Below are 27,630 nucleotides of genomic sequence, written 5' to 3'. Positions count from 1 at the left end.
TTTAGCAGCAGTTCTGCGGAAAAGGACCTAAGGGCGACAGTGGACGAGAAGCTGGATATGAGTCAGCAGTGTGCCCTTGTTGCCAAGAAGGCCAATGGCATTTTGGGATGTATAAGTAGGGGCATAGCGAGCAGATCGAGGGACAAGATCGTCCCCCTCTATTCGACATTGGTGAGGCCTCATCTGGAGTACTGTGTCCAGTTTTGGGCCCCACACTACAAGAAGGATGTGGATAAATTGGAAAGAGTCCAGCGAAGGGCAACAAAAATGATTAGGGGTCTGGAACACATGACTTATGAGGAGAGGCTGAGGGAGGTGGTGGAATCTCCTTCCTTAGAAGTTTTTAAGGTCAGGCTTGACAAAGCCCTGGCTGGGATGATTTAATTGGGGATTGGTCCTGCTTTTGAGCAGGGGGTTGGACTAGATGACCTCCTGAGGTCCCTTCCAACCCTGATATTCTATGGGGTTGGTCCTGCTTTGAGTAGGGGTGTGACCAGAGTCAGGGGAGCCAACTGAAGTAACTTAATTAGGGTGAACTGCAAAGAATGGGGCAGGCAATCCCCAAAGATGGTGGATATTCCAATACTTAAATTTACCAAGCCAGCACAAAACAGTTTCTATAATACCTCACTGGTTACCCAGAAGCCAACACAGTTCCCTTAATCAAACCAGCCTCAGGCCTCCACTTAAACACCCAAGTCAAATATGATGAGGATTACTGAAAATCTTATTCATCATATAAGAAAGTTCTAGCATCGGACACATTACCTCCCAGGTTAATGAATCTTCCAGATCTTACCCAAATACATGCTTACAGCCAATTCTTATTAACTAAACTAAAATTTATTAAACAAGAAAAGAGAGAGTATTTGTTAAAAGATCAGTATACATACAGACATGAGTACAATTCTTGAGATTCAGATTCATAGCAGAGATGGTGAGCTTTGTAGTTGCAAAGAGTTCTTTCAGAATTATTTCACAAGTTATAGTCCAAATGTTTATATTCAGGGTGGTCCAGTCAGGACTGGGACCTCTGCCTTGTGGCTTAAGCTTCCCGTACATGAAGCATCAAGCAGATCTAAGATAAAAAGGATGGCGACCCAAAGGTCTTTTATACAGTTTCAGGTGTTGTGACAGTTCCTTAGGTGAACAATAGGCACTCATGGGGACTTTGAAGTGGACCCATTTTCTAAGCATCCCCGGTAATTATCTACACAGATTAACATAAGGCACCTGCCCATTTTTCATGATTCTCAGGTGATTTGCTGTACATTTCAAAGAGAGATGAACACAATGATGTTACTATGTTTACAGTTCATCTAAATGTTAATATGTCCTTTTGATCTCTGAATCAATACCTACAGTGACAGAGAGGAACTGTCTGTTTACATGTCTAGCATTAAACAAGATATGAGAACACACAGACAATTAGTATTACCTCTAGTTTCTAACAATATAGGTTTGCATTTCAAAGTTCTAGCCTATCTACCATGGAATGGCCTTAATTACCATTTACATACTGTTCTAACATCTTGAAGTCTTTAAACCATGATTTGAGGACTTCAGTAGCTCAGACATAGGTGAGAGGTTTATCGCGGGAGTGGGTGGGTGAGATTCTGTGGCCTGCATTGTGCAGGAGGTCAGACTAGATGATCATAATGATCCCTTCTGACCTTAATATCTATGAATCTGTCTAATGGTTGACTCTGGGTCAATTTTCCTGCAAGATGCTTAACCCTTTCTGGCCATACATCACACTTTGTATAAGATTTGTTGCAATTCTATAACAGTGGCTTGCATGGTCATATTCTAATTAGATAACATCACAAAGGGATTGGACTATATGATTTTCTGAGGTGTCTTCCAACCCTCATCTTCTGTGATTCTTCTGTGACTCTACGATGTTTTCCAGAGGACCACTGCCTCATTCAATGTAACGAATGGGAAGTTCTCAGTGAGTGAGGCAGCTCTTCAATATTTTCTTTTACCCTTATTCAGTATGTGGTCCCATGTCATATTTACTGCACATCACCCAAACCCTGCACTGAATAAGATTTTTTTATATTTCTTCACCAGCTTTTCTATGCCACTCATCCTAGTATGTGTGCCTCACAATCACTAATGAATTAATCTTCACAACACCACTATGAAGCACCTGAAACGGAAAAATTAAACGCAAATTTTCAAGTATATGCTAATGTGAGAGGGCTCCCAACTTGCAGACCCTGATTTTTTTTTTGGAGATGCTGAGCACCCAGGTCCCACTGACTGTGAGTGCTCAGTGCTCCTAAAAACCAGGCTGTAGGTATCTAGGGTTGGACACACAGAAAAATGTACGTAATTAGTGGCCACTTTTGAAAATTTGGGTTTAAGCAGCTTGCCTCATAAAGTCTGTGGTAGACATGGCAATAGAGCTAATTCTTCTGGGTCCCAGTCCAGAAATTTATGTGCAAGAGCATTTGTTTAAAATTGAAATTTCTTTTCTCTTTTCATCCCCTACCTAATTCACTGCACATCCTTGAACAGGAATCGCACATCCGATACCCTCACCCAGTAAATCATCCTACATCACTTCCTGTCCATGTTGTGCACTAAATGAAGCAGGGCTCCTGTAGAAATAATACTATGAGTCTGTAATTAAAGATTGTATCATAATGTATACACACAAGGAGATAGAATTAAGGTTGCATTGGCAATCTTAATTCTGGCATTTTCTTGCATTTGAGTGTTTGACTTTGCAAGTTAATGTTGTTCAAATTCAGTGGGTTTGTGGGGTTTTTGGGAATTGTTGAGATGTAAAATAAAAGTAGCCAAAAAAAACCAACCAAACAAAAAAACCCAACCACAATCCAAATTCCAGCATATACAACTGCAAACTTATCTTTTGCATAGGGCTGTAGCAGAGTTTGAACCTCTGGGCTCTTCAGATTCTCTGCATATACTGCTACCCCTTGTTCTAAGAGTAATCCTGTTAGCCAATAACAGTAGCAGTCAGTTATTCTCTCTCTGCACCAGCTGCTAGAAGGGGATACATTGCATCGTTTGCAAGTAAATTATGTAATTAATTGCTAGACAACTGTGGAATGTTGGGGATCAGTATTCCTGGCTTCTCTTTTTGACTTTGAGTGGGATTTGTTAAATTGCTACAACGGGGGGAGGAGGGGACTGGGAGCAGTGGTTCCTGGATGCTAATTTGTTTGTTCATCTCATGCTCCAGAAATTAAACTTTTAAAAAGGGCCAGATTCATATGTACACTGTTTCCCACTTTCCAGTGACGGAAATCAGATATAAAACCAGTTTAACTGGCTTGTTAGGCCATACAGAATGTACCAGTGATTTGACCTTGAGCCTTTATCTGCTATGATTGTGAAGAAAACCTTCAACATGTGACCTGAGAGTAACTCACAGGTTTCCAAACTTTTTGCCAGCACAGCCCCATTTTAAAGAAGTATTTTCAGCTGGGACCTCAGACAGCATGGAAGATGCCATTTTGCTCTACAAAATGGCGTCATCCACACATCATGATTGTTACATAAAGCTTCTGCTCAAATGCAATTGTAAGATCTGTAACTTGTATCATTAAGTTCTGCAACCTTTTTGCAGACTTTGTAACTTCAGTTATTGTTAGCATAGCCTTTTAGGTTTTATAACCTTTTCAGTTACACTTCTCTCTCCCCCCCCCCCCCCTTTTGTCTCCTCTCCCTCTTTGAATACCTGTGAAGTGGCTTTCCCCTTCCCCCTCCCACTCCTCCTCCCTCCTGGAATGCTTGTGGGATGAATGGGCTGGTTGAACAGCTGAAAGATCAGAAGAGCTCCCAGGTAGACAAGATGTCTGGGACTCTAATTAGGCAGCAGTCACACACCCAATGCATGGACACTGGCCGAGGTGGAGTGTGACCAACCAGATGCGGCCAAGTCATCTCTAGTTGCAGGCCATGAGGAGCAGGTCCTTAAAAGGGGAAGGGGCCATGTGCTCAGGAGTGCACTTGCAAGCTTGTACCTCCCGTGAAGGCCCTTCGACCGGACCGCCTGGCCAGGGGTTTGCTGAGTTGCATTCCATCGTGTCTCGGGAAGACTTACCTTAATCACACCATCCATCGCTGCGCTGTGGGACACTTACCTTGAAGGATCCTGACATCACCAGTGCTGTGCCTGTCTTGGAAGCATGAGTATGTGAGTGTGACCCCCCTCCCCCCCAGTTCTCCCCCCAACAGTGGCATCATAATAAAACAATATAAGTGTAACCCTGGGTTGGTTTCTAGGGAAATTGAGGTAATCGTGATCTTGCATGCACCGTACGTACAATTCACTGCGTTAATTATGCTATTTTTCTCAAAAAAATTATGTCCTCTGCACAGTGTGACCTTGTACGTATGGCGCATACAAGGTTGCATTGTGCGAAGCTCACCATTTTGTAAACTAAAATGGTGTCGTCCATGCATCATGTCATCCCACACACTCTACATGCAAGGTCACGCTGTCCAGAACAAAATGGCATCCTCCACACACTAGGGATTGCTGAGACCCATTCTGCTGAAATGGGGTTATGACCTACAGTTTGGAAACTGCTAGTGTGACTGATGCAGTGATGTCTGCCTTAGACGGCAGAGATTCTGAAGCAAAAGCTCTGAAAGGGGTAAATTGCACAATTAATTTCAATTAGGTGTTAATTTAAATGCCCAATGGGTGTAATTTAAATGCCAGTACTAACTGTTTCACTGCTGATCAAATCATGGAGGAAAAGAGAGGAATAATATATAGTATGAAGATGTGCACAATCTACTATGAGTGACAGCTCACTTGAGCAAAATGAGTGTGTGGTGCTTTGCAGTGATGTGGTGTAGCCGTGTTGGTCTCAGATGATTAGAGACACAAGGTTGGTGTGGTAATATCTTATTGGAACAATTTCTGTTGGTGAAAGAAACACTTTCAACCTTACACAGACCTCTTCAGATCCTTGGAAGTTGCCACTGCTTATTTTTTCCCCTAATCAAGAAGGGCCCAAGCCCCAGTGCCTAAAAGGGCCCAGCAGGGCATCTAAGCTCCTAGGGGGGCATTGTGACTGAGGATCTCAGCAAAATGTACAATAGATTAGTGTTCAAAATACAGTTGTATGCAGCATCTCAAGTACGTGGAGCTTGGTTTGTGGATGGAACTTGAAGATTTCATTGCCTTCCCCTCCCCTAAGATTTATGTGCACTTCACGTCTGAGCGTGTATGTAACATGCTGGGGAGGTGAGTGAAGATCCCTATTGCTCCAAACAACTGATGGCCACCTAAATGTAAGGGGACGATTCCTCCCATTAACTTCAGTGAAGTTACACTAAAGCTTGATTTGGCCCAGTGGCCTTACCATGAGTTTATCCTGCTGATGATTCATGCCCGGTAATGATTCACTGGGGAGAAGAAGTAAAACTATCTTTTCCCTCGCCTTAGAAATTTTGTCTGTACACTTAAGAATGAGAGTACTCCCCAACAGAGGCTTTTCTAATAAATAAGCTTGTGTTGTTTATATTATAGTAGCACCATCAGTCCCAATTCAGAGTGGGTCCCCATTGTGCTAGATGCTCTGTAAATGCAAAATGGGAAATTGGCCCTGTCCCAAAGAGTTTACAGTCTAATATACAATACAAAGGGATGGAGGGAAAACCAGAGGTACAGAGAGGAGAAGTGACTCATCTGATATTATACTGTAGTTCAGTGTCAGATCTGGGAATAGAATCCAGGTCTGCTGACTCCCAGTCCTGTATGGTATCTGCTGAACCAGTGATGCTGCTTCACTGCTTGTCTTTTATGTATGCAGAATGAGTGAAGTACCCAAGACTGGTATGAAAAATAGGCTGAGGATGGCTATGGAGGCTAGATTACGGTAGGTACAGCAACACCATCTACAGGCAGCCAGTTTGTTTAGCTCTGTGCAGTTCTGTGAGAAGAAAATTTAAAAATGACCCTTCTGCTCATTTTAAACAAACCAAGCAAAAGAAGCACGATCAACACCTTCCCTTTTATCCAGGCTTCTGTTCTCAAGGTTCTCATACATAAACTCTGTACAGTATGATCTTCACTGCAGGACAGATAAGAAATTTACTGGAAACTAGGGCTGTCAAGCGATTAAAAAATGTAATTGCAATTAATCGCACAGTTAATAATATAATACCATTCACTTAAATATTTTCTACATTTTCAAATATATTTATTTCAATTACAACACAATACAAAGTGTACAGTGCTCACTTTATATTATTTTTATTACAAATATTTGCACTGTAAAAAAGAAACAAAAGAAATAGTATTTTTCAATTCACCTAATACAAGTATTGTAGTGCAATCTTTCTATCATGAAAGTTGAACTTACAAATGTAGAATTATGTACAAAAAAATCTGCACTCAAAAATGAAACATTGTAAAACTTTAGAGCGTACAGATCCATTCAGTCCTCCTCCTTGTTCAGCCAATCGCTCAGACAAACAAGTTTGTTTACATTGGCACGTAGAGGTGAAAGTAAGCCGGTCCGGTCTGGTAGGGTGTACCGGCAAGAGCTGGTACGCCATGCCGGTCCGGACCAGACCGGCTTCCCAGGCGGTGATTTAAAGGCCCGGGGCTCCAGCTGCTGCGGGGAGCCCCTGGCCCTTTAAATCACCATTGGAGCCAGGCTCCCAGAGTTCCGGCAGCCAGGCTCAGGCAGGGATTGAAAGGGTCCAGTGCACCTGCCACTGCAGGGAGCCCTGGGCCCTTTAAAGCACCACCACAGCCCTGCTGCCGGAGCCCCAGGGTAGCAGCGGCAGGGCTCCTGCTGTGATTTAAAGGGCCCTGAGCTTCCAGCCACCTCTGCAGCTGGAGGTCCAGGGTGATTTAAAGGCCCCACCTCTCCCGTTTGAGGCTATGCCCCCGCTCAGGACTCTGGCGTACTGGTAGGTCCTTTAAGTTACTTTCATTCCTGTTTGCAGGAGATAATGCTGCCAGCTTCTTGTTTATAATATCTCTTGAAAATGAGAACAGGTGTTCACATGGCACAGCTGTAGCCGGCATCACAAGATATTGATGTGCCAGATGCACTAAAGATTCATATGTCCCTTCGTGCTTCAACCACCATTCCAGAGCACATGCGTCCATGCTGATAACAGGTTCTGCTTGATAACAGTCCAAAGCAGTGCAGACCAAAGAACATTAATTTTCATCATCTGATTCAGATGCCACCAGCAGAAGATTGATCTTTTTTGGTGGTTCGGGTTCTGTATTTCTGTATCGGAGTGTTGCTCTTTTAAGACTTCTGAAAGCATGCTCCACACCTTGTAACTCTCCGATTATGGAAGGCACTTCAGATTCTTAAACCTTGGGTTGAGTGATGTATGATGTATCTTCATAAATGATCTGGAGGATGGTGTGGATTGCACCCTCAGCAAGTTTGCAGATGACACTAAACTGGGAGGAGAGGTAGATACGCTGGAGGGTAGGGATAGGATACAGAGGGCCCTAGACAAATTAGAGGATTGGGCCAAAAGAAATCTGATGAGGTTCAACAAGGACAAGTGCAGAGTCCTGCACTTAGGATGGAAGAATCCCATGCACCGCTACAGACTAGGGACCGAAGGGCTAGGCAGCAGTTCTGCAGAAAAGGACCTATGGGTTACAGTGGACGAGAAGCTGGATATGAGTCAACAGTGTGCCCTTGTTGCCAAGAAGGCCAGTGGCATTTTGGGATGTATAAGTAGGGGCATTGCCAGCAGATCGAGGGACGTGATCGTTCCCCTCTATTCGACATTGGTGAGGCCTCATCTGGAGTACTGTGTCCAGTTTTGGGCCCCACACTACAAGAAGGATGTAGAAAAATTGGAAAGAGTCCAGCGGAGGGCAACAAAAATGATTAGGGGACTGGAACACATGACTTATGAGGAGCGGCTGAGGGAATTGGGATTGTTTAGTCTGCTGAAGAGAAGAACGAGGGGGGATTTGATCGCTGCTTTCAACTACCTGAAAGGGGGTTCCGAAGAGGATGGCTCTAGACTGTTCTCAGTGGTAGCAGATGACAGAACGAGGAGAAATGGTCTCAAGTTGCAGTGGGGGAGGTTTAGGTTGGATATTAGGAAAAACTTTTTCACTAGGAGGGTGGTGAAACACTGGAATGCGTTACCTAGGGAGGTGGTGGAATCTCCTTCCTTAGAAGTTTTTAAGGTCAGGCCTGGCTGGAATGATTTGGTTGGGGATTGGTCCTGCTTTGAGCAGGGGGTTGGACTAGATGACCTCCTGAGGTCCCTTCCAACCCTTATATTCTATGATTCTATGTAGCTAATTTTAGAAATCTTACACTGGTACCTTCTTTGTGTTTTGTCAAATCTGCAGTTAAAGTGTCCTTAAAATGAACAATGTGCTGGGCCATCATCTGAGACTGCTATAACAAAAAATATATGGCAGAATGCAGGTAAACACAGAGCAGGAAACATACAATTCTCCCCTAAGGAGTTCAGTCACAAATTTAATTAATGCATTATTTTTTGAATGAACATCATCAGCACGGAAGCATGTCCTCTGGAATGGTGGTTGAAGCATGAAGGGGCATACAAATGTTTAGCATAACTGGCATGTAAGTACCTTGCAATACTGGCTACAAAAGTGCCATGCAAATGCTTCTCACTTTCAGGTGATGTACATAAGAAGCGGGCAGAATTATCTCCCATAAATGTAAACGATCTTGTTTGTTCAGCGTTTGTCTGAACAAGAAGTAGGACTGAGTGTACTTGTAGGCTCTAAAGTTTACATTGTTTTGTTTTTGAGTGCAGTTCTGTAAAGAATAAAGAGATTGCACTATAGTCCTTGTATGGGGTGAACTGAAAAATACTATTTACCCTTTTTACTGTGTAAAATGTAGTCTAGTTTAGGATGAGGATGATTGGTTAGTGGAGATTATTTTGATTAATTGAACTTAACTTTTTAGAAGAGCCCCTGTTGTCCAGATTTGTATTTGGCATGTCCAGTGTAACATAAGTTCTTTCTTTGCCGCTAAGGTGGCAAGAGCTAGAACTGGCAGGTTGGAGGGAAGGTAGGATATCTCAGTGGTTTGAGCATTGGCCTGCTAAAACCAGGATTGTGAGTTCAATCCTTGATCAGGCCATTTAATGGGGCAAAAATTGGGGATTGGTCCTGCTTTGAGCAGGGGCGTGGACTAGATGACCTCCTGAGGTCCCTTCCAAGCCTGATACCCTATGGTCTGGAAGGGGATCCATCTCTTGGCAGGCTCTAGTCCGAGAAGGAAGGTGTGTGAGGCGGGATGGGTGGGTCTCAGACAGGCATTAATGCTGTTTCCTTGCCACTCCTGACTTCTGCCATGCAACATTCCACAGCGTGTTAAAAAACAGCAGCGACTCGGCGTGCTTGAAGGCGAGAATCCGCCGGCCTGGGCTCGACTCGGCGGGAAAGCGAAGCACCCCCGTGCTGCGCTAGCGGGGAGGTGGTTTGGGTCCACAGGGCCCCCCGCCGCCGTGAATTGCTGCTGCCCACATTTCCGGGCTGGGAGCCGGGCAGCCCCTGAGGGCGGAGCGAGGGCAGCGGCTTCTCCGCGCGCTCTCCGCATGCTCCGAGCTCGGGCCTGCTCCGGAGCGAGAAGGGCGCAGGCTCGGACGGGGGGCTGGCCGTGACACGCTCGCGGGGAGACCCTCCGGCCCTGGCGGTCCAGGAGCCTGCTTCCCGCGCGGGGCGGGCCCGATCCCCAGGTGAGACGGGGGGTGTTCTGCGCGCCGAGCCCCCGTCGCCGGGGCGGGGGGAAGACAGCGGCGCCTCTTACAGGCCCCAGCGCTGGTGATCCTGGGAGGCTCCAAGGTCCTCGGAAAGGCTGAATGGAAAGGAGGGACCTAGCGGCTAAGTTTCACTTTCTGCATTTTAAGGCGAGAGAATAAGCGGGGTTTACTGAGGAGTTAGCGGCGGCGTGTGTGTAACCCTTACCCCGAGCGAGTCCCTGTGTGTGCGTAACTTCACCCCCTGCCCCCCTGAAGAGGAGGGGAATATACTGTCTCTCTGCGTGTGAGAGACTGCTGAGAGCCAGCCAGCGTGTCCCATTCCATAGTTATACCGATACTTACTCACAAAATAAGTGTGTGTGTGTGTTCACCTGATTCTTCCCAGGTACGTACAATGCGTATTTTGTGTCAAGATAATGTGTTCTTTTATTGAGTTTTGTGCTTTAGGAATAGGTGCTCCTGGGTAATAGACATGAAAGCTGAGAGTGAACTTCTGTAGATGAAAGATATTGTTCCTTTGACCGTTAAACGGTATGGAGCTAAATGCAAAGGGCAGAATTGCCAGTCTACCATTTCCTAAATTGAGAATGCTTTGGTTAATTTTTTAAAACTCCCCGTGTAGAATTTAAAAAATTAACCTCAGTAGAGATCATGGTATGTTCCTCAGATAATCAGCAAAAAATTTCACTCCAAAATGTTGCAATTTTTTTTTATTATTATTCCGTATATATTGTAACACCCTAAATTGTTTTAGTTAAAACAAAGTGAAGATCCCAAGAAGACCTGTTCTTCAGGATGGTGGTGTGAGTCTTAGCAGGTTAATAAAATAATCTAGAGCAATGATTAAGAGAAGGGTGTGGCTGAGTCAGAAGAAAGAAGCTGATTATGCATTTGCTGTAACAAAGGTGGTAATGGCCTGTAATTTTAAGAGCTTTGGTTTATTCATTATCCTAAAGAGTGTGTCTGTCTGTCTGTCTATATCTATTTTAGGTACTTATATGGCTCCCATTGTGTGCCTTGGTGACAAAATGCTCTTTTCTGCAAGGCTCTTAAACTATGTTGGAATAATAATACTTTACTCTTATTTAGCACTTCGCATACACAGATCTCAAAGCATTGTACAAAAGAGGGTTGGTATCATTAGCCATATTTTATAGATGGGGAAACCGAGGCACATCTTGTCCAAGATTTACACAACAGGTTAGTGTCAGAGTTGAGAATAGGATCCGGGGTCCTGGCTCCCAGTTCAGTGCCTTGCTGCTGCGCCATGCTGCCCACTTCACAGTCATAATTAGGACTCTACCAAATTCAGGTCCAGTTTGGTCAATTACATGGTCATAGGATTTTAAAAATCATAAATTTAATGATTTCAGCTATTTAAATCTGAAATTTCACTGTGTTGTAATTGTGGGGGCCCTGACCCATAAAAGTGTTGGTGGGGGTGGAGGGGGGTTGCAGTACTGCTACCCATACTTCAGCAGTGCTGCCTTCAGAGCTGGGTAGCTGGAGAGCGGCGGCTGCTGTCTGGGAGCCCAGCTCGGAAGGCAAAGCCGCCACCAGCAGCAGCGCAGAAGGATGGCATGGCACGGTATTGCACCCTTACTTCTGTGCTGCTGCTGGCAGGGCGCTGCCTTCAGAACGGGGCGCCTGGCTAACAGCCACCACTCTCTGGCCGCTGAGCTCTGAAGGCAATGCAGAAGTAAGGGTGGCAATACTGCAACCCTCCTAAAATAACCCTGTGACCCCCTGCAACCCTCTTTTGGGTCAGGACCCCCAGTCTGAGAAACACTGATCTCCCCCGTGAAATCTGTGTCGTATAGGGCAGGGGTAGTCAATAGGCGGACCATGGGCTAAATCCAGACTACTTGATGCCTTTGAATGGACCCCAAAATCTTTTTATTTACTTATAATAATTATTATTTATTATAAGTTTCAGAGTAACAGCCGTGTTAGTCTGTATTCGCAAAAAGAAAAGGAGTACTTGTGGCACCTTAGAGACTAACCAATTTATTTGAGCATAAGCTTGGAGTGAGCTGTAGCTCACGAAAGCTTATGCTCAAATAAATTGGTTAGTTTCTAAGGTGCCACAAGTACTCCTTTTCTATTATTTATTATATATATTTTTTTATTATTTTTTCTGGAGTCTGGACCTTGAGTATACTTTGACCAAGAAATTTGGACCTTTTAAAAAAATAGACTATCCCTGGTTGGCCATGGCCCAACTTGATTATCATACACATTGTAAGGAGAGTGATCACTTTAGATAAGCTATTACCAGCAGGAGAGTGGGGTGGGAGGAGGTATTTTTTCATGCTTTGTGTGTATATAAAAAGATCTTCTACACTTTCCACAGTATGCATCCGATGAAGTGAGCTGTAGCTCACGAAAGCTTATGCTCAAATAAATTGGTTAGTCTCTAAGGTGCCACAAGTACTCCTTTTTCTTTTTGTATTTTTATGAGTTTGCAAAAAGAAAATGAGTCTGGGAACTGGTATGGACAGCGTTGTGATATTGTAGTTAATAAGGCTTTGGTTGGGGGTGGGCAACTCCCTCCATCGCTACAGATAGATGACAAATGCTTTTAGTTTTTAGTGTCTTTGGACTGACTCAGTAAAGTTCTCTGATTGCTGGGGCAATCAGTGTGTCTAAAGGTAAGCATAGCATCAGAGCAATCTGGAGAGAGTGGATTGTTCTCACATCTAGTGCTTGGCTATTTTTTCCCTCCCTCACTGTTAGATACTTGGGTACAGCCCTATGTTTTTGTGATAGCCTTACTCTGCACGGGCGATGTCTGCACTACCACTTATGTCTGCAAAACTTATGTCACTCAGTGGTGTGAATATTTCACCGCCCGAGTGACATGAATTACGCCAGCATAAGCGCTAGTGGAGATGGGAAACAGAGGTGAAGGCTGCGTCACCCAGTAGGTCCATAACAGAGCCAGGGATAGAACCCAAGTCTTGAGTTCCAGTCCATTCATGGTTTCTCAACCTGGGAGTTGTGAACTGGTCCAGCTATATCCCTGCTCTTTTATGGCTAGACGGGAGGGTCTGAATTTTTTTTTTTTTTCCTGTTGTAATGGGTCACAGCATGGAAAATTTTGAAAATCTAGTGCACCTTGCCTCCCCATTTGGAAGAATGAGAAGATGATTGGCACTTTTCAAAACAGCCAGTGTCTCCTTTAGGTTAGGCTGATGTTTGGGATAGAAATTCCAGTATGTCACTGAAGAGAAAGAGGTAGAGGCACTTGCTTTAATCTCTCTCTCAGTAGGTGACAGCAAAACTTACTACCTTGAGGAAACTTTCCATACTGGTGTGAGCGCTGAGATTGGCATTCTGAGATCCTGTCTTCATGTGGCAGACAATCACAGTTTAAAACCATATTTATATACATCTGAAATGTAGTTGCAGTGAAACCAGTGTATAACATGGCTTCACTCACTCAAATCACCTAAAGAACAGCTCTCTGTAAACTTCTCGCTTACCTAATAGAAGTTGGTATATATTAAAGATAGTACCTCACCCACCTTGTGCCTTACTAAAATTATGTTAATCTCATGTTTGGAAACCTGTGTTTGAGATTATGCAGAATTACTATTTGTGTACAGTAATTTGGGACTGGACGTTCTTCACAATGTAATGTGTCTGCATTCTATAACAAACCAGGACATGTAGACTGATGTCAAGCAAAGTGTCTTTCTCTAGGTTTCTTGCTTTGTCCCCTGTCTGGTTAGTTGTCTTTTCTTTAAGCCCTGTCCACGCTATGGTTTTTAACTTTTTGTAACCGGTTAGTGACATGGTAGGCTCTAAACATGATTTGTGTGCAATCACAAACATAGTTAGTACGGTGATAGTAACCATGGCAGCTAACCTTGTCTCACCCTTTCCAGTGGTCTAGGTTCATATGTAGTTGTCTTTGGGTAACAAAGCATAACACTCTTATGTTATGGAGTGTTGGGACCACCCTCATTGTGCCTCAGTAACGGGATTGATTGCTCCTCCTGGCTCTGTCTGCTGTAGGACGTTCCGGAATGCATTGGCTATGTCCTCTGGGCACTCTTTCCTTTGTTGAGGCAGTGTGGGATAGCTGCCCAGATTTTCCAGAATGTAGACACAGACATGCTGAGACAGCAAAGTTAGGTGTTAATATGAAAACACTGACAAAGTTTGTGTTATGACAGAAGCTACTGGTGGACAGAACTCCAGCAGTCTTTGTTGTAATTGTGTCAGGTATATCATGTCCAGGTGGCAAAAAAAAGCCTCTCTATTCTTCCAAGGCTGCCGTCCATTGTTTCAGGGGCATTAGTTACCTTGGTCACTCAGGTCAGTAACTCTTTCTCTATTGCAGTTTACACAGTCCAATAGTCTTCCCCATACCAAAATCATCTGCCAGAGAGTGCTGGTCTCTAGAGTGATAGGGAACACTTTCGCCAAGGAAGGCTGTCATAGGTAGGTTTCAGAGTAACAGCCATGTTAGTCTGTATTCGCAAAAAGAAAAGGAGTACTTGTGGCACCTTAGAGACTAACCAATGTATTTGAGCATAAGCTTTCGTGAGCTACAGCTCACTTCATCGGATGCATACTGTGGAAAGTTTAGAAGATCTTATTATATACACACAAAGCATGAAAAAAATACCTCCTCCCACCCCACTCTCCTGCTGGTAATAGCTTATCTAAAGTGATCACTCTCCTTACAATGTGTATGATAATCAAGTTGGGCCGTTTCCAGCACAAATCCAGGTTTTCTCATCCCCCACCCCCAACACAAACTCACTTTCCTGCTGGTAATAGCTTATCCAAAGTGACCACTCTCCTTACATTGTGTATGATAATCAAGGTGGGCCATTTCCAGCACAAATCCAGGGTTTAACAAGAACGTCGGGGGGGGGGAGGGGTAGGAAAAAACAAGGGGAAATAGGCTACCTTGCATAATGACTAAGCCACTCCCAGTCTCTATTCAAGCCTAAGTTAATTGTATCCAATTTGCAAATGAATTCCAATTCAGCAGTTTCTCGCTGGACCCTCTGATCCCACTGAGAATTACCAAAAGCAACTACAGCATTTGCTCAAGAAACTCCCTGAAAAAGCACAAGATCAAATCCGCACAGACACACCCCTGGAACCCCGACCTGGGATATTCTATCTACTACCCAAGATCCATAAACCTGGAAATCCTGGGCGCCCCATCATCTCAGGCATTGGCACCCTGACAGTATGATTGTCTGGCTATGTAGACTCCCTCCTCAGGCCCTACACTCCCAGCTACCTTCGAGACACCACTGACTTCCTGAGGAAACTACAGTCCATTGGTGATCTTCCTGATAGCACCATCCTGGCCACTGTGGATGTAGAAGCCCTCTACACCAACATTCCACACAAAGATGGACTACAAGCCGTCAAGAACACTATCCCCGATAATGTCACAGCTAACCTGGTGGCTGAACTTTGTGACTTTGTCCTTACCCATAACTATTTTACATTTGGGGACAATGTATACCTTCAGATCAGCGGCACTGCTATGGGTACCCGCATGGCCCCACAGTATGCCAACATTTTTATGGCTGATTTAGAACAACGCTTCCTCAGCTCTCATCTCCTAACTCCCCTACTCTACTTGCGCTATATTGATGACATCTTCATCATCTGGACTCATAGAAAAGAAGCCCTTGAGGAATTCCACCATGATTTCAACAACTTCCATCCCACCATCAACCTCAGCCTGGTCCAGTCCACACAAGAGATCCACTTCCTGGACACTACAGTGCTAATAAGCAATGGTCACATAAACACCACCCTATACCGGAAACCTACTGACAGATATTCCTACCTACATGCCTCCAGCTTTCACCCTGACCACACCACACGATCCATCGTCTACAGCCAAGCTCTGCGATACAACCGCATTTGCTCCAACCCCTCAGACAGAGACAGACACCTACAAGGTCTCTATCAAGCATTCTTACAACTACAATACCCACCTGCGGAAGTGAAGAAACAGATTGATAGAGCCAGAAGAGTACCCAGAAGTCACCTACTATAGGACAGGCCTAACAAAGAAAATAACAGAACGCCACTAGCCGTCACCTTCAGCCCCCAACTAAAACCCCTCCAATGCATTATTAAGGATCTACAACCTATCCTGAAGGATGACCCAACACTCTCACAAATCTTGGGAGAGAGGTCAGTCTTTGCCTACAGACAGCCCCCCAACCTGAAGCAAATACTCACTAGCAACCACATACCACACAACAGAACCACTAACCCAGGAACCTATCCTTGCAACAAAGCCCGTTGCCAACTGTGCCCACATATCTATTCAGGGGACACCATCACAGGGCCTAATAACATCAGCCACACTATCAGAGGCTCGTTCACCTGCACATCCACCAATGTGATATATGCCATCATATGCCAGCAATGCCCCTCTGCCATGTACATTGGTCAAACTGGACAGTCTCTACGCAAAAGAATAAATGGACACAAATCAGATGTCAAGAATTATAACATTCATAAACCAGTCGGAGAACACTTCAATCTCTCTGGTCACGCGATTACAGACGTGAAAGTCGCTATTTTACAACAAAATTACTTCAAATCCAGACTCCAGGGAGAAACTGCTGAATTGGAATTCATTTGCAAATTGGATACAATTAACTTAGGCTTGAATAGAGACTGGGAGTGGCTTAGTCATTATGCAAGGTAGCCTATTTCCCCTTGTTTTTTCCTACCCGCCCCCCTCTCCGCCCAGACGTTCTTGTTAAACCCTGGATTTGTGCTGGAAATGGCCCAACTTGATTATCATACACATTTTAAGGAGAGTGATCACTTTGGATAAGCTATTACCAGCAGGAGAGTGAGTTTGTGTGTGTGTGGGGGGGATGAGAAAACCTGGATTTGTGCTGGAAACAGCCCAACTTGATTATCATACACATTGTAAGGAGAGTGATCACTTTAGATAAGCTATTACCAGCAGGAGAGTGGGGTGGGAGGAGGTATTTTTTTCATGCTTTGTGTGTATATAATAAGATCTTCTAAACTTTCCACAGTATGCATCCGATGAAGTGAGCTGTAGCTCACGAAAGGCTTATGCTCAAATACATTGGTTAGTCTCTAAGGTGCCACGAGTACTCCTTTTCTTTTTGTCATAGGTAGCTTTTCTTCCGTGAGACAGTTGCTCATTTCACACACCCATTCATAAAGTGCACTTGGCAATTGACAAGTGTCCAACTGGTCACTCTCAGTTTGGATTTCAGAACACTGGCCCATCAGCAGACAGAGCTCAGTCTGGCTCATTTTCTGCCCTCCCTGTAGTTCAATTCAGCAATGTATGAACACAAACTGTAGTACTTGCCTCTGCCTTCTTGTCAGGTGGCACCTTGGGATGCAGCTGGGGTGCTGCTTTCTGCCCTGCTTGGCTTCTAGGCACTAAAATCAAGGAAGTGGAAAAAGCAGCAGCTTGCGATGACTGGAAAACCTCCATGATACCAGATAGACACTGTGACTTCTGTGGCAAAGGATTAGGGGTTTTGCCTAAGAAACCCTCTAATCTTAGGCAGAAAGTGGAAGTTGTCTGGAAAAAACCCTGAATATTTTTTGGCATAGGTGCTCGATCCCCCAATGCCCCTGTCCCTGCCCCGGCACTGCCCTCATCCCACCCCCATTCCACCCCTTCCCCAAGTCCCTGCCTCTGCCCTGCCTCTTCTCCACCTCCTCCCCTGAGCTCTCCCCCTCCCTCCTGGAAAGTCCTAAGTGCCGCCAAATGGGGAGGCGGGGGAGCTTGGCTGCTGGTGGGTGTGGAGCACCTGCTTATTTTTCCCTGTGGATGCTCCAGCCCCAGAGCACTCACAGAGTTGGCGCATGGGCAGCTGGTTTTTGGCATGGGCAGCTGGTGCGGAGGCACTGCAAAAGATTTTCCTAGGAAGACAGACAGAATGCTAGGAGTGAACACACAAACACAATTATGTTGGGTTTCAGAGTAGCAGCCGTGTTAGTCTGTATTCGCAAAAAGAAAAGGAGTGCTTGTGGCAATTTATTTGGCAATTATGATGGCAGACAACCTGCTGTTTGGATGCATGCTAAATATTATAAATTGTAGGTGTTTAAAGAGACCAGACCTCTCACTGGTTATAAAATGATTATTTCACCCATAGTGTGGATGAAACCTTTCTGTCACCAGTTTAGCAAAGGTATTTGAGTGTCTTCATTTAGCAACAGTATTCTTGCATGTAGCCCAAGGTTTGACCCTCATTAAGGGCAACATTGGGTATAGATCTGTTGTTTTATGATAATGTGTGTTTGTAACAGCTGAACAGCCTTTGGAGAGATGTTTAGAGTTCAGGAAGGCCTTTTTTCCCACAAATATTGAGTTGCTGTGACTTTTATGGAGTGCCTTGCATAATGACAGGTTTCAGAGTAACAGCCGTGTTAGTCTGTATTCGCAAATAAAATTCGCAAAATAAATTGGTTAGTCTCTAAGGTGCCACAAGGACTCCTTTACTTTTATGGAGCTATCACACTTTGCACCAGCTGAAGATCTGCCCCTAAGTGTATTTGGCCATTTAGGTAAAAAGAACGAAGTTATCTAAACAAACATAACAGAGCTTGAAAGCAGCAAGTGTCCCAAGGCTTTACCTGACTTTAAAATTCAATTGTATTCTTTATTTCCATTAAGTGAGGGTATGTCTGTACTACCCGCTGGATCGGCGGGCAGCAATCAATGCGGTGGGGGTCGATTTATCGCGTCTAGTCTAGACCAGATAAATCGACCCCCGAGCGATCTGTGACTCCGGTACTCCACCAGGGCGAGAGGCGCAGGCGGAGTCGACAGGGGAGCGTCAGCAGTCGACTCACTGCAGTGAAGACACTGTAGTGAGTAGATTTAAGTATGTTGACTTTAACTACGTTATTCACATAGCTGAAGTTAAGTAACTTAGATCAATTCTCTCTTTCTCTCCCCCGCCCCCTGCGCCCCCCAAGTGTAGACCAGGCCTAAGAATTTAACAGTTGTCTTTGGAGTTTTCATGACCACTTTCTCTTTAACTTAAACGGGACGTTTCTGTCGAAGGAAGTGTATGCACTGACACATTTCAACACCAGAGCGCCTGACAGGAGTAGAGGACAGAAAAGTATGAAAATTCAGATGTTTGACCTATACAAGTCATTGTCGTTCAAAGTTTAAAAATTCAGATAAATCAGTTTCCTATAGCATATAATAGTGAGACCCTGGTCTGTTTAATCTCCTAAGAAGTTAAATTCCATTGAAACAGAATAGCTGCAAACCACAGAAATAGGGGAAAATTCTCTTCCATTTTGAAATATTTCTCTGTGTAGTGCAGTGAGTTGGGTTTTTTTTTTAAACTTGCTAATAGTTACTAATAAATCTTATATTGTACGTTCTGCACTGAGTCAGTGTTTACTCAGGGAAATAACTTTCAACAGCCAGATGTGTTTGTTAATTTTCATAACTAAAATGTGCAATTTCACAAATTACAGAGCACCATTCTTTAATCAACTTTCTGTTTAAAACAGTAACTGATATATATTTAAAACACTAAACAGTGGGACATTACAAGCTATGTTTCTGCAGCTGAAGTTTTCTAGTTGTAGCAATTGTTGCTGTGACCAACAATGCAGTTTTAAAAAATAAAAGATTATTGTACAGTCCGAGATATTAAAGGTTATTTGAGAATTTCCATAGAATCCTTTAAATTAGAGACAGAAAAACCTTGTTCTGTCTGCTATCTCCAGTCTTCAATAGCAGGTTGTCTTCTGTTCCAAGGACCTTGCAAACAGTTCAGAATTGCTGCTTCTGTGTACTGGGAGGGGAAGAAATGCCTACAGATCCGTCTGCCAGAAGTTATGTCTCTCTCTTAGAACTTGGATGGCAATGCAGACCACTCTTTTATTTTGCTCTCTACAAGGAGGGAAGGTTAACAGGGAGTGGTTTATTGTTTTTTCTGCTTAACTGTTTCTTTCTTTGTCATTCTGTGTTAGCAGAATATTTTCTCTTTAGAGACCACGTGTGGTTCACCCTTGCACCCACTGTGTTTATCAAGGTCAATAATAATAATCAGCATGTATACAACAGATACTTTTCAATGCACTATACAAATGTTGCCCTGTGAATTCAACCCCTGTGAGATAGAAGATTCAGAATAATAGGGCAACTGAAAACGTTTAGAAATCTGTAATGGAAGGTCACCTTTATAATCTGTCTCACCTTGAATTTAAACATTAAGTCATGCTCAAAGTGCGGATGACATTGATGAACCTAATATACCCGATGTGGAAGAAAATTTATGCTGGTAGAAAGCCAGCCTGTTAGCTACTTATATAGCATTGTGGCCCCAATTCATCAAAGCACTTAACACACGTTTAAATCTCATTGAAGCCAGTGGGACTAAAGCAGGTGCATAAGGTTAAGCAAGTGCTTTGCTGAATTAGGCGTGCTAAAAAACTGTAATGGTAATGGGAGACTGTAACAGGGTCTGTGGAACAGTGTAATTCCTCCAGTTTGTCCCAGGTCTTTCACATGTCGCATTAAATTCAACAGCTACAAATTACTCCTCCTTTACTTTTTACTTTTTACTTCTTATGTATTATGTCCAATAATCTATTTCCTATCAAAACTTCCTTTAGACCGTGCCTAAGTTGGGTGTTGCCATGTACTCATAATGCAAAGAAGAACTTACAGGTGCCTTATAATAAGACAAGTCAGGGTGAATGTAAATACCTAACTTCCAACATATCCCTTTTATTTATGTATGAATTATGACTCTACTTCTTTCTAGAAGTGTTTGAGAGTTTTTTCCTGCTTTAAAAGAAAGTACAAATGGGTGAGCCTGACAATATAACCCGGTGGGAATGATGTTGAGGATTTTAATTCTAACCCTGCTGACTTCAGTTCAGGCTGGTAAACTCATGGGTAGGGCTGGAAACAGCACCACACAGAGCCCTTGACAACAGCAACAACATCTGCTTTTGATTAAACAGGTGTAATGGTATTTCAGATCACCCCTAATCTTAATTAAACCCAAATTCTATTCTGAAAATTGCCTGTGTAGGAAAAACTTGATCTTGCTCCAAAAAGAGATCTTGGCGGCATTGTGAATAGTTCTCTGAGAACATCTGCTCAATGTGCAGCACCTATCAAAAAAGCTTAGCAGACTGTTAAGCTCCATTAGGAAAGGGATAGATAATAAAACAGAAAATATTCCAGTGCTGCTCTGTAAATCTATGGAACGCCCGCACCTTGAATGCTATGAACGGTTCTGGTCACGCCATCTTAAAAAAAAAAAAAAAAATTAGAATTGGAAAAGGTGAAGAAAAGGGCAATGAAAATGGTAAAGGGGATGGAACAGTTTCCATACGAAGAGAAATTAAGGAGAGTGGGACTGTTCGGCTTAGAAAAGAGATGACTAAGGGGGGAGGTGATGGAGGTCTCTAAAAACATTGTGTGGAGAAAGCGAATAGGGAAGTGTTATTTACCTCTCTACATGACACAAGAACTAGGGGTCACCTGATGAAATTAGTGGGCAGCAGGTTTAAAACAAACAAAAGGAAGTATTTCTTCACACATTGCATAGTCAACCTCTTGAACTCATTGCTATGGGATGTTGTGAAGACCAAAAGTATAACTGGGTTAAAAAAAAAGAGTTAGATAAGTTCCTGGAAGATAGGTTGCTCCATCAGTGGCTATTAGCCAAGATGGAGAGGGATGCAACCCCATGCTTCATGTGTCCCTAAACTTCTGACTGCCAGAAGCTGGGACTGGATGACAGGGGATGGATCAATCAAAATTGCCCTGTTGTTTTCATTTCCTCTGAAGTGTGTCACACTGGCCACTGTCTGAAACAGGATTCTGGGCTAGATAGATCATTGGTCTGACCCAGGATAGCTATTCTTATGCTCAACTGTTTTGCTCCTTGTATATGTTCAATTAGATTTGCTTGCTTTAGTAACAAAACAGGGCTTGTCACTTACTATTTCTGTTAGCTGAGTTAGCTCTGCAGTGCTGTGGGAGTGTGAACAGGATTCTTTTACAGCTTGCACGTAATGAGCAGAACTATTAATTCATTTATAATTTCAGGGCCAGATTCTGCCCTCATTTACACATGAAAGGATATGTCAGAATACGTGAGTGTACCCGTAGGCCTCAGCTGTGTCGTGGTTTTGCCTTCTAGTTTCAGCTGTTTATAGTTCTGATTTGTAAAGTCAATTAAGGAAAATATTTCCTTAGGTTACTTGAAATCTTTGTCTGTATAGATGAGGACTGGTGCAGTCTGTGCCATTTAGGTGTCATCTGCCTTAATAATTTTCTGAAAGGTCACTGACAGGATGATGTATAAGCTTGCTGTTGTAGTAACCGTGGAGAGACTGCCACCTATGCCTCTTATGCAGGGAGTGGATAAAATCAGGAGCAAATAGGAATAATGGGTCCAGAATGGGAGAGGGCAGGTTTGGCACCTTTTTGAGGCTTTTCTCAGGTTCAAGTGAATCCTGGAGTCCCTAGAAAGTGTAAAATCATTGAGATGAAAGACGCAGGGACCATATCATTGCTGGCTGTGATGATATGAATGGCCAGCTGAGCAGTGCAAGTTAATGTGTAGATTAATGATGTTTTCAAGCCAGCTGTTTAATTGGGAGGTATTTCTGTAGTCCCGTAGCACAGATGCTTCCTACATCAATGGAAGAGGTTTTTACATCAAAGGAGTTAATCTACCTTTCTCAGAGGAAATGGCTGGATCACTGAAGGATTCTTCTGTTGACCTAGCTATGTCTGCCACCGGGCGTTAGATCAATTTACAAGTGATGCTCGGGGGCAAAAATTTTCACATCTGTGAGCAGCATAGCTAGGTTGATTTTTAAGTTTTGAGTGTGGATAAGGCCTGAGTTTGGGAGTAGTGTCCTGATATGAGAAGGGCAATGAAGGAAGCGAGAACAAATTGGAGAGAGCAATTGCAGTTACCAGAGAGTGTGTGCACTGCAGAATGGAAGCATAGTGGCCTTCCCTGTTTTCTTCCCTACTTGGAAATTAACAGAGCAAAGATAAGAGGATAATGGATCTATCTCACTTAAATTAAACCAGACCACCTGCCAAGTGTCCAGTGTATGCTTATGGTATTCTATGTCCAACTGGATTATGTGAGAGGCTCCTTCCAAATCTCAGTTATTGACCATGTTTACCTGGCAGTTAGTGCTATTTAACCTTTTTCAGCTCAGAGTGAGCCGCACTGAGGATTTTTCTGGTTGGTACAATGTGGAACAAAGAATGTGCGGTATGTTCAAGCTAAAGCCATGAGAATTCAGAAGATGCTTTTGTGTGCCTGCTTCCCCCCCCCCCCCCCCCCCCCCCCCCCCCGAGGGTTCAGCAAAGTTGGCTTTTTGTCATCAGGTGAATTTTTGCGTGAAATACTAATTGTCTGCCATCTGAGATAAGCAGTGTCTCTAAAAATATGTCATTGGTGTAGATGAAGGAGGGGCACTGCTATTTAGGGCATATCAATGGAAAGGAATATTTATACAATCTGGACGTTACTTTGAGAAGATCAGTTCTGCTTGTAGTAAATACCAGGAGGGATGAGCTGGAGTGCAGATGAGAAGCATAGATACCTCTAGAACTAGCCAAGTGATAAGAATACGCCTAAATTCTTAAAGTATAGGCCTTTGCAGACAGGCCTGAATAACTATATCCCAACAGGCCCCCTCAAAGATTGAACTCACAACCCTGGGTTTAGCAGGCCTATGCTCAAACCACTGAGTTATCCATCCGTCTTCTCTCTCTCCCCCACCCCCCCCCCCCCCCCCGGTCCCGGTTTTCCCAGGACTGTCCCTTTTTTGAGATAGCTGTCCTGGGAAATCTGTAACTGTGTTCAGGGTACACTGCCAGCTGTCCAGTTTTATGGGCTCAGGATGCTCCCAGGTGACCTGGGTTTTTGTACCTTAGAGGTAGCAAGCCTAGAAGAAACCTTCCCATGAACTTCAATGGGCTTTGAATTAGACACTGGGACTTTGGGAAATCCTGGCACTCAGAATATTCTATATTACTAGCCTGGGCAGGGAGAGACAGCGATAACTTGTTGTGACATCGTTTGTAATTAGCATAGTTGGACCACAGAGATTTTATAGAGGCTGCCAAATTATGAAGGATCCTGGTGTCAGATTTTTGGTGTCAGTTTTACAGAAAAACCTGTTAAGGCTCATTTTTTACAGTGGAAAGTATAGAAGATCTTTTTATACACACAGCAGGAGAGTGGGGTGGGAGGAGGTATTTTTTCATGCTTTGTGTGTATAAAAAGATCTTCTACGCTTTCCACAGTATGCATCCGATGAAGTGAGTTTTAGCTCACGAAAGCTTATGCTCAAATAAATTGGTTAGTCTCTAAGGTGCCACAAGTACTCCTTTTCTTTTTGCGAATACAGACTAACACGGCTGTTACTCTGAAACCTGTCATAGATGGGAAAGTAACTCAAATATTTCCTGGATGGATTATATTTTCTAAGGGTTTGTCTACACTGGCAACGTTAAAGTGATGCCGTGGCAGCACTTTAATGTGGCTTGTGTAGTCACAGCACAGCGCTGATCAGGAGGTGCAGGGAGGGAGGGGGAGGCACTGATCGGCGGGGCGTGCTGGGAGCAGGGCTGGGGGGGAGCTGATAGGGGGCTTCTGACTTATTACTGTGGCTCTTTGGCAATGTACATTGGTAAATTCTGGCTCCTTCCTGAGGCTCAGGTTGGCCACCCCTGGATTAGACAGTTGGCAACCCTAGTAGTAGGGGTAAGACAACTAGAGAGCCTGGGGTCGCATAGGTGGACACAAATGATCACTGAGCTTGGCCATCTGTTTGGAAAGCAAGTGCTGATTAGCTGTTTTCTAGACTTTGACTGTATTGTTTAAGATTTGCAAGATTTAGGTTTTGTTGATTCCATCGCATAAAATAAAGCCTCTAAGTGACTACTTCTACACAGAGCCCAAGCTCAATTTGCTGAAGTGTTTGACTCTGCAGCCCCCACACCTATGTAGAAGGCACTGAGTCTGTTTTTTTTATCTGCTTTCGAAGGTTACTGCCAGTACAGTAGTCAATAGGTTTTCTGGTTTAAACTGTACAGAAGGGATTAAGTTTGTACGTGGCTGATCTTGTGAGCCATTTTCTATCCCAATAATTCCCCAGAATGAGGAATTTGTAAGACCATCAGACAACTGTGCTCTCCTTGAATTGCCTATTACATATAAAAGGAATCCTGGGAATGTGGAGGACTCCCCCGTCTGATTTTTCATCCATGTGTGCTCTTTCTTCCCTTCCCCCTCCAATATATATTGTTGGAGGGGAACCAGAGATGGCTGGGATAAAGTCAAACAGGAGGAATTTCTGAACACACAGAAAACGCCCATCAGCTTACTGTGCTTTGCCACTCCTCCCCCATTGTGGAAAGTATGATTAAAGTCAGCCCTCCACCCCTGAGTGCATGAACCATGCACACACACATGTGCTGATGCCAGATTCCCTTCATTCCATGCTGCTGACTTCAAGAAAGGCTTGCTGTGACAAGCTGGAAATGGGGGCTGTTGGCTCCATCTGTAACCTAAAGGCTACATCTGTGCTAGACCTTTACCCTAAAATTTCCCACCCATGCTGTTCTACTGGTAGGAGTTCTGGTGCAGATAAGGCGCCAGCAGCCACTGGTATGTTAGCCACCATTTTGTGTAATCCTTTCAGAACTGTCTAGATAATAGGGTAGTAAAAATGTCAGTAGCCACTGCCACCATATCTATATAAGTGCTTCTGCTACTCTTCCTGTCAATCAGGCCCCAAGTTGGGGGGGAGGGTCACTTCTGACTCTCTTGCCCCAGCATCCAGGTGGTGCCCAAATCTTGCTGCTGCTTCCTTCACAAGAAGCTTACAATCTGTGTTTCTTTTCTTTCTTTTTTTGGGTCTAGGCCTCCTCATCTCCCCCCTTGATTGACACCCACATTGTTTCTCTCCCATCCATATAAAGTGCAGCTGCTGAGATCCTCTTTCTTGCCTGTCACACGGGAACTCTGAACTCTTCCCTCGCCACCCACCCTTTGAATCCTTCCACTGTCCATTTCAAGACATCAAGTACAAGCTTCTTTTCCTTCCCTTCAAGGCCTTTCACATCTCTGCCCCTCCCTGCGTGTTCACTCTTGTCTCTTATCGCATCACCTCTCCTGTCTCCCCTGCTCTGCAAATGATACAAGCTTCATCATGTTAGCTTGTCATACAAATGTCTCTGCACCTTCTTTTAGGCAGCCCATTATGCACAGTACTCAGTCTTTTAGCTTCTCCTCCAGTCCCATTTCTGCCAATTAATGATGCTCTGAGGGGTAATGGCGAACAACTGGTATTTTGTTTATAGTTATTGGAAGAGGAATTGCACAATGTTGTTTATTTATCTAAAAACTGTGTATGTTTAATGGTAACTTTATTCTTCCCATCCCATCCTTCGCAGTAGCTTTTTTTTCCCCTTGGATTGTAAGCTATTTGAAGAAGGGAACATGTTTCCATAAGTGTCTGGATAACACCCGGCACAGTGGGGTCCTGATCCTATTTGAGGCCTCTGACTCGTACTGTACTATAAATATTTGATATTAAATAGATGAGGTATATTTTCACGTATGTAACACAGTTGTTGCATTTTAACACATTAGCCTGTTTGATGCCATCATAAATTTAATGAAAAACTATAAATCGTTCAGCCAGACATAAGAAACTGTAACAAGCAGAAACTGACTGATTGTACCTGTGAACTTTCTCCCCCCGAAGCAGTATCTCTTGTATTGAGCTTCCTCTCAACAATGCCTTGCCAGTACTATGTTAGGATGGCAGAGGATGTCTACATGAATACATTTACTCTTCTGTAGAACCATAGGAAAACCTACCAGTATCAAGTATCTACAAAGTACTTTACAAATATGTAAGTCTCACAATAGCCCTGTAGTAGGTAAGCAATATTATCCCCATTTTAAGAGAGGGATAGATGCACAGAGGTTAAGTGATTTAACCCAAGATGTCACAGCAAGTCAGTAGCAGAGTAGGGAGTAGAACCCAGTAGTCCTAACTTAGTCCTCTGTTCTGACCACTAGACTGTACTACCATAGAATCATAGAAGATTAGGGTTGGAAGAGACCTCAAGAGGTCGTCTAGTCCAATCCCCTGCTCAAAGCAGGACCAACTAAATCATCCCAGCCAGGACTTTGTCAAGCTGGGCCTTAAAAACCTCAAAGGATGGAGATTCCACCACCACCTCCCTAAGTAACCCATTCCAGTGCTTCACCACCCTCCTAGTGAAATAGTGTTTCCTAATAGCCGACCTAGACCTCCCCCACTGCAACTTGAGACCATTGCTCCTTGTCCTGTCATCTGCCACCACTGAGAACAGCTGAGCTCCATCCTCTTTGGAACCTCCCTTCAGGTAGTTGAAGGCTGCTATCAAATCCCCCCGCACGCTCTTCTGCAGACTAAATAAGCCCAGTTCCCTCAGCCTTCCCTCATGACATTGTGTACAAGAAAAAATATACTTCCCTTTCCCCCTGATAATATTTGGGGAAAAAGTGCAGTCTGGAAGCAGTGAAGTGAGAGTATATGCTGCCAGTGCTATAACTGAGAATTCTGAAGGGGAGACTGGCACTATGAAGAGCAGCTGTCGTGTTTCACCTGTGTGACTCATTTATCATGCAGCATGTGTAACTCCAAGTGGCACCCCCATAATTGAAGAAGCTTCTCTTTACCATTTGTTTTAATTACCAGTGGCATTCTCACAATTCACAGTGATGAACTTCAATGATCCAGGTAACATAAACCAGTAGAGCTTTCTATTTTCTATTTTTTTTAATTTAATTTAATCTATTCATTTTTGTTTTTACCTCTAGCCATACA

The 27,630-nt window shown here is 43.8% G+C and overlaps 1 protein-coding gene across 4 annotated transcripts in view; it reads left to right on the top strand.

Moving 5' to 3' along the window:
* The first annotated feature begins 9,570 nt into the window (after nt 1–9,570).
* The window catches only part of MYO1C (myosin IC), a 108,649-nt gene continuing 90,589 nt past the window's right edge, over nt 9,571–27,630 (top strand). For 3 of the 4 annotated variants that reach the window (XR_013348233.1, XM_077836392.1, XM_077836389.1), the window contains exon 1: nt 9,571–9,708. Coding sequence is in view for 1 of the 4 variants with exons in the window: in XM_077836390.1 (XP_077692516.1) it covers nt 9,832–9,879 (48 nt within the window). In the remaining 3 variants the exon portion in view is untranslated. Of the gene's footprint in view, nt 9,709–9,739; nt 9,880–27,630 lie in introns of those variants that run through there. The other variant, XM_077836390.1, reaches the window with a different exon arrangement.

This window comes from Eretmochelys imbricata, chromosome 17, assembly GCF_965152235.1.
Source record: "Eretmochelys imbricata isolate rEreImb1 chromosome 17, rEreImb1.hap1, whole genome shotgun sequence".
In the NCBI taxonomy this organism is placed as follows: domain Eukaryota; kingdom Metazoa; phylum Chordata; order Testudines; family Cheloniidae; genus Eretmochelys; species Eretmochelys imbricata.
The sequence above is the reverse complement of the archived record's forward strand: the minus strand, read 5'-3'. Positions and strand labels throughout refer to the sequence as shown.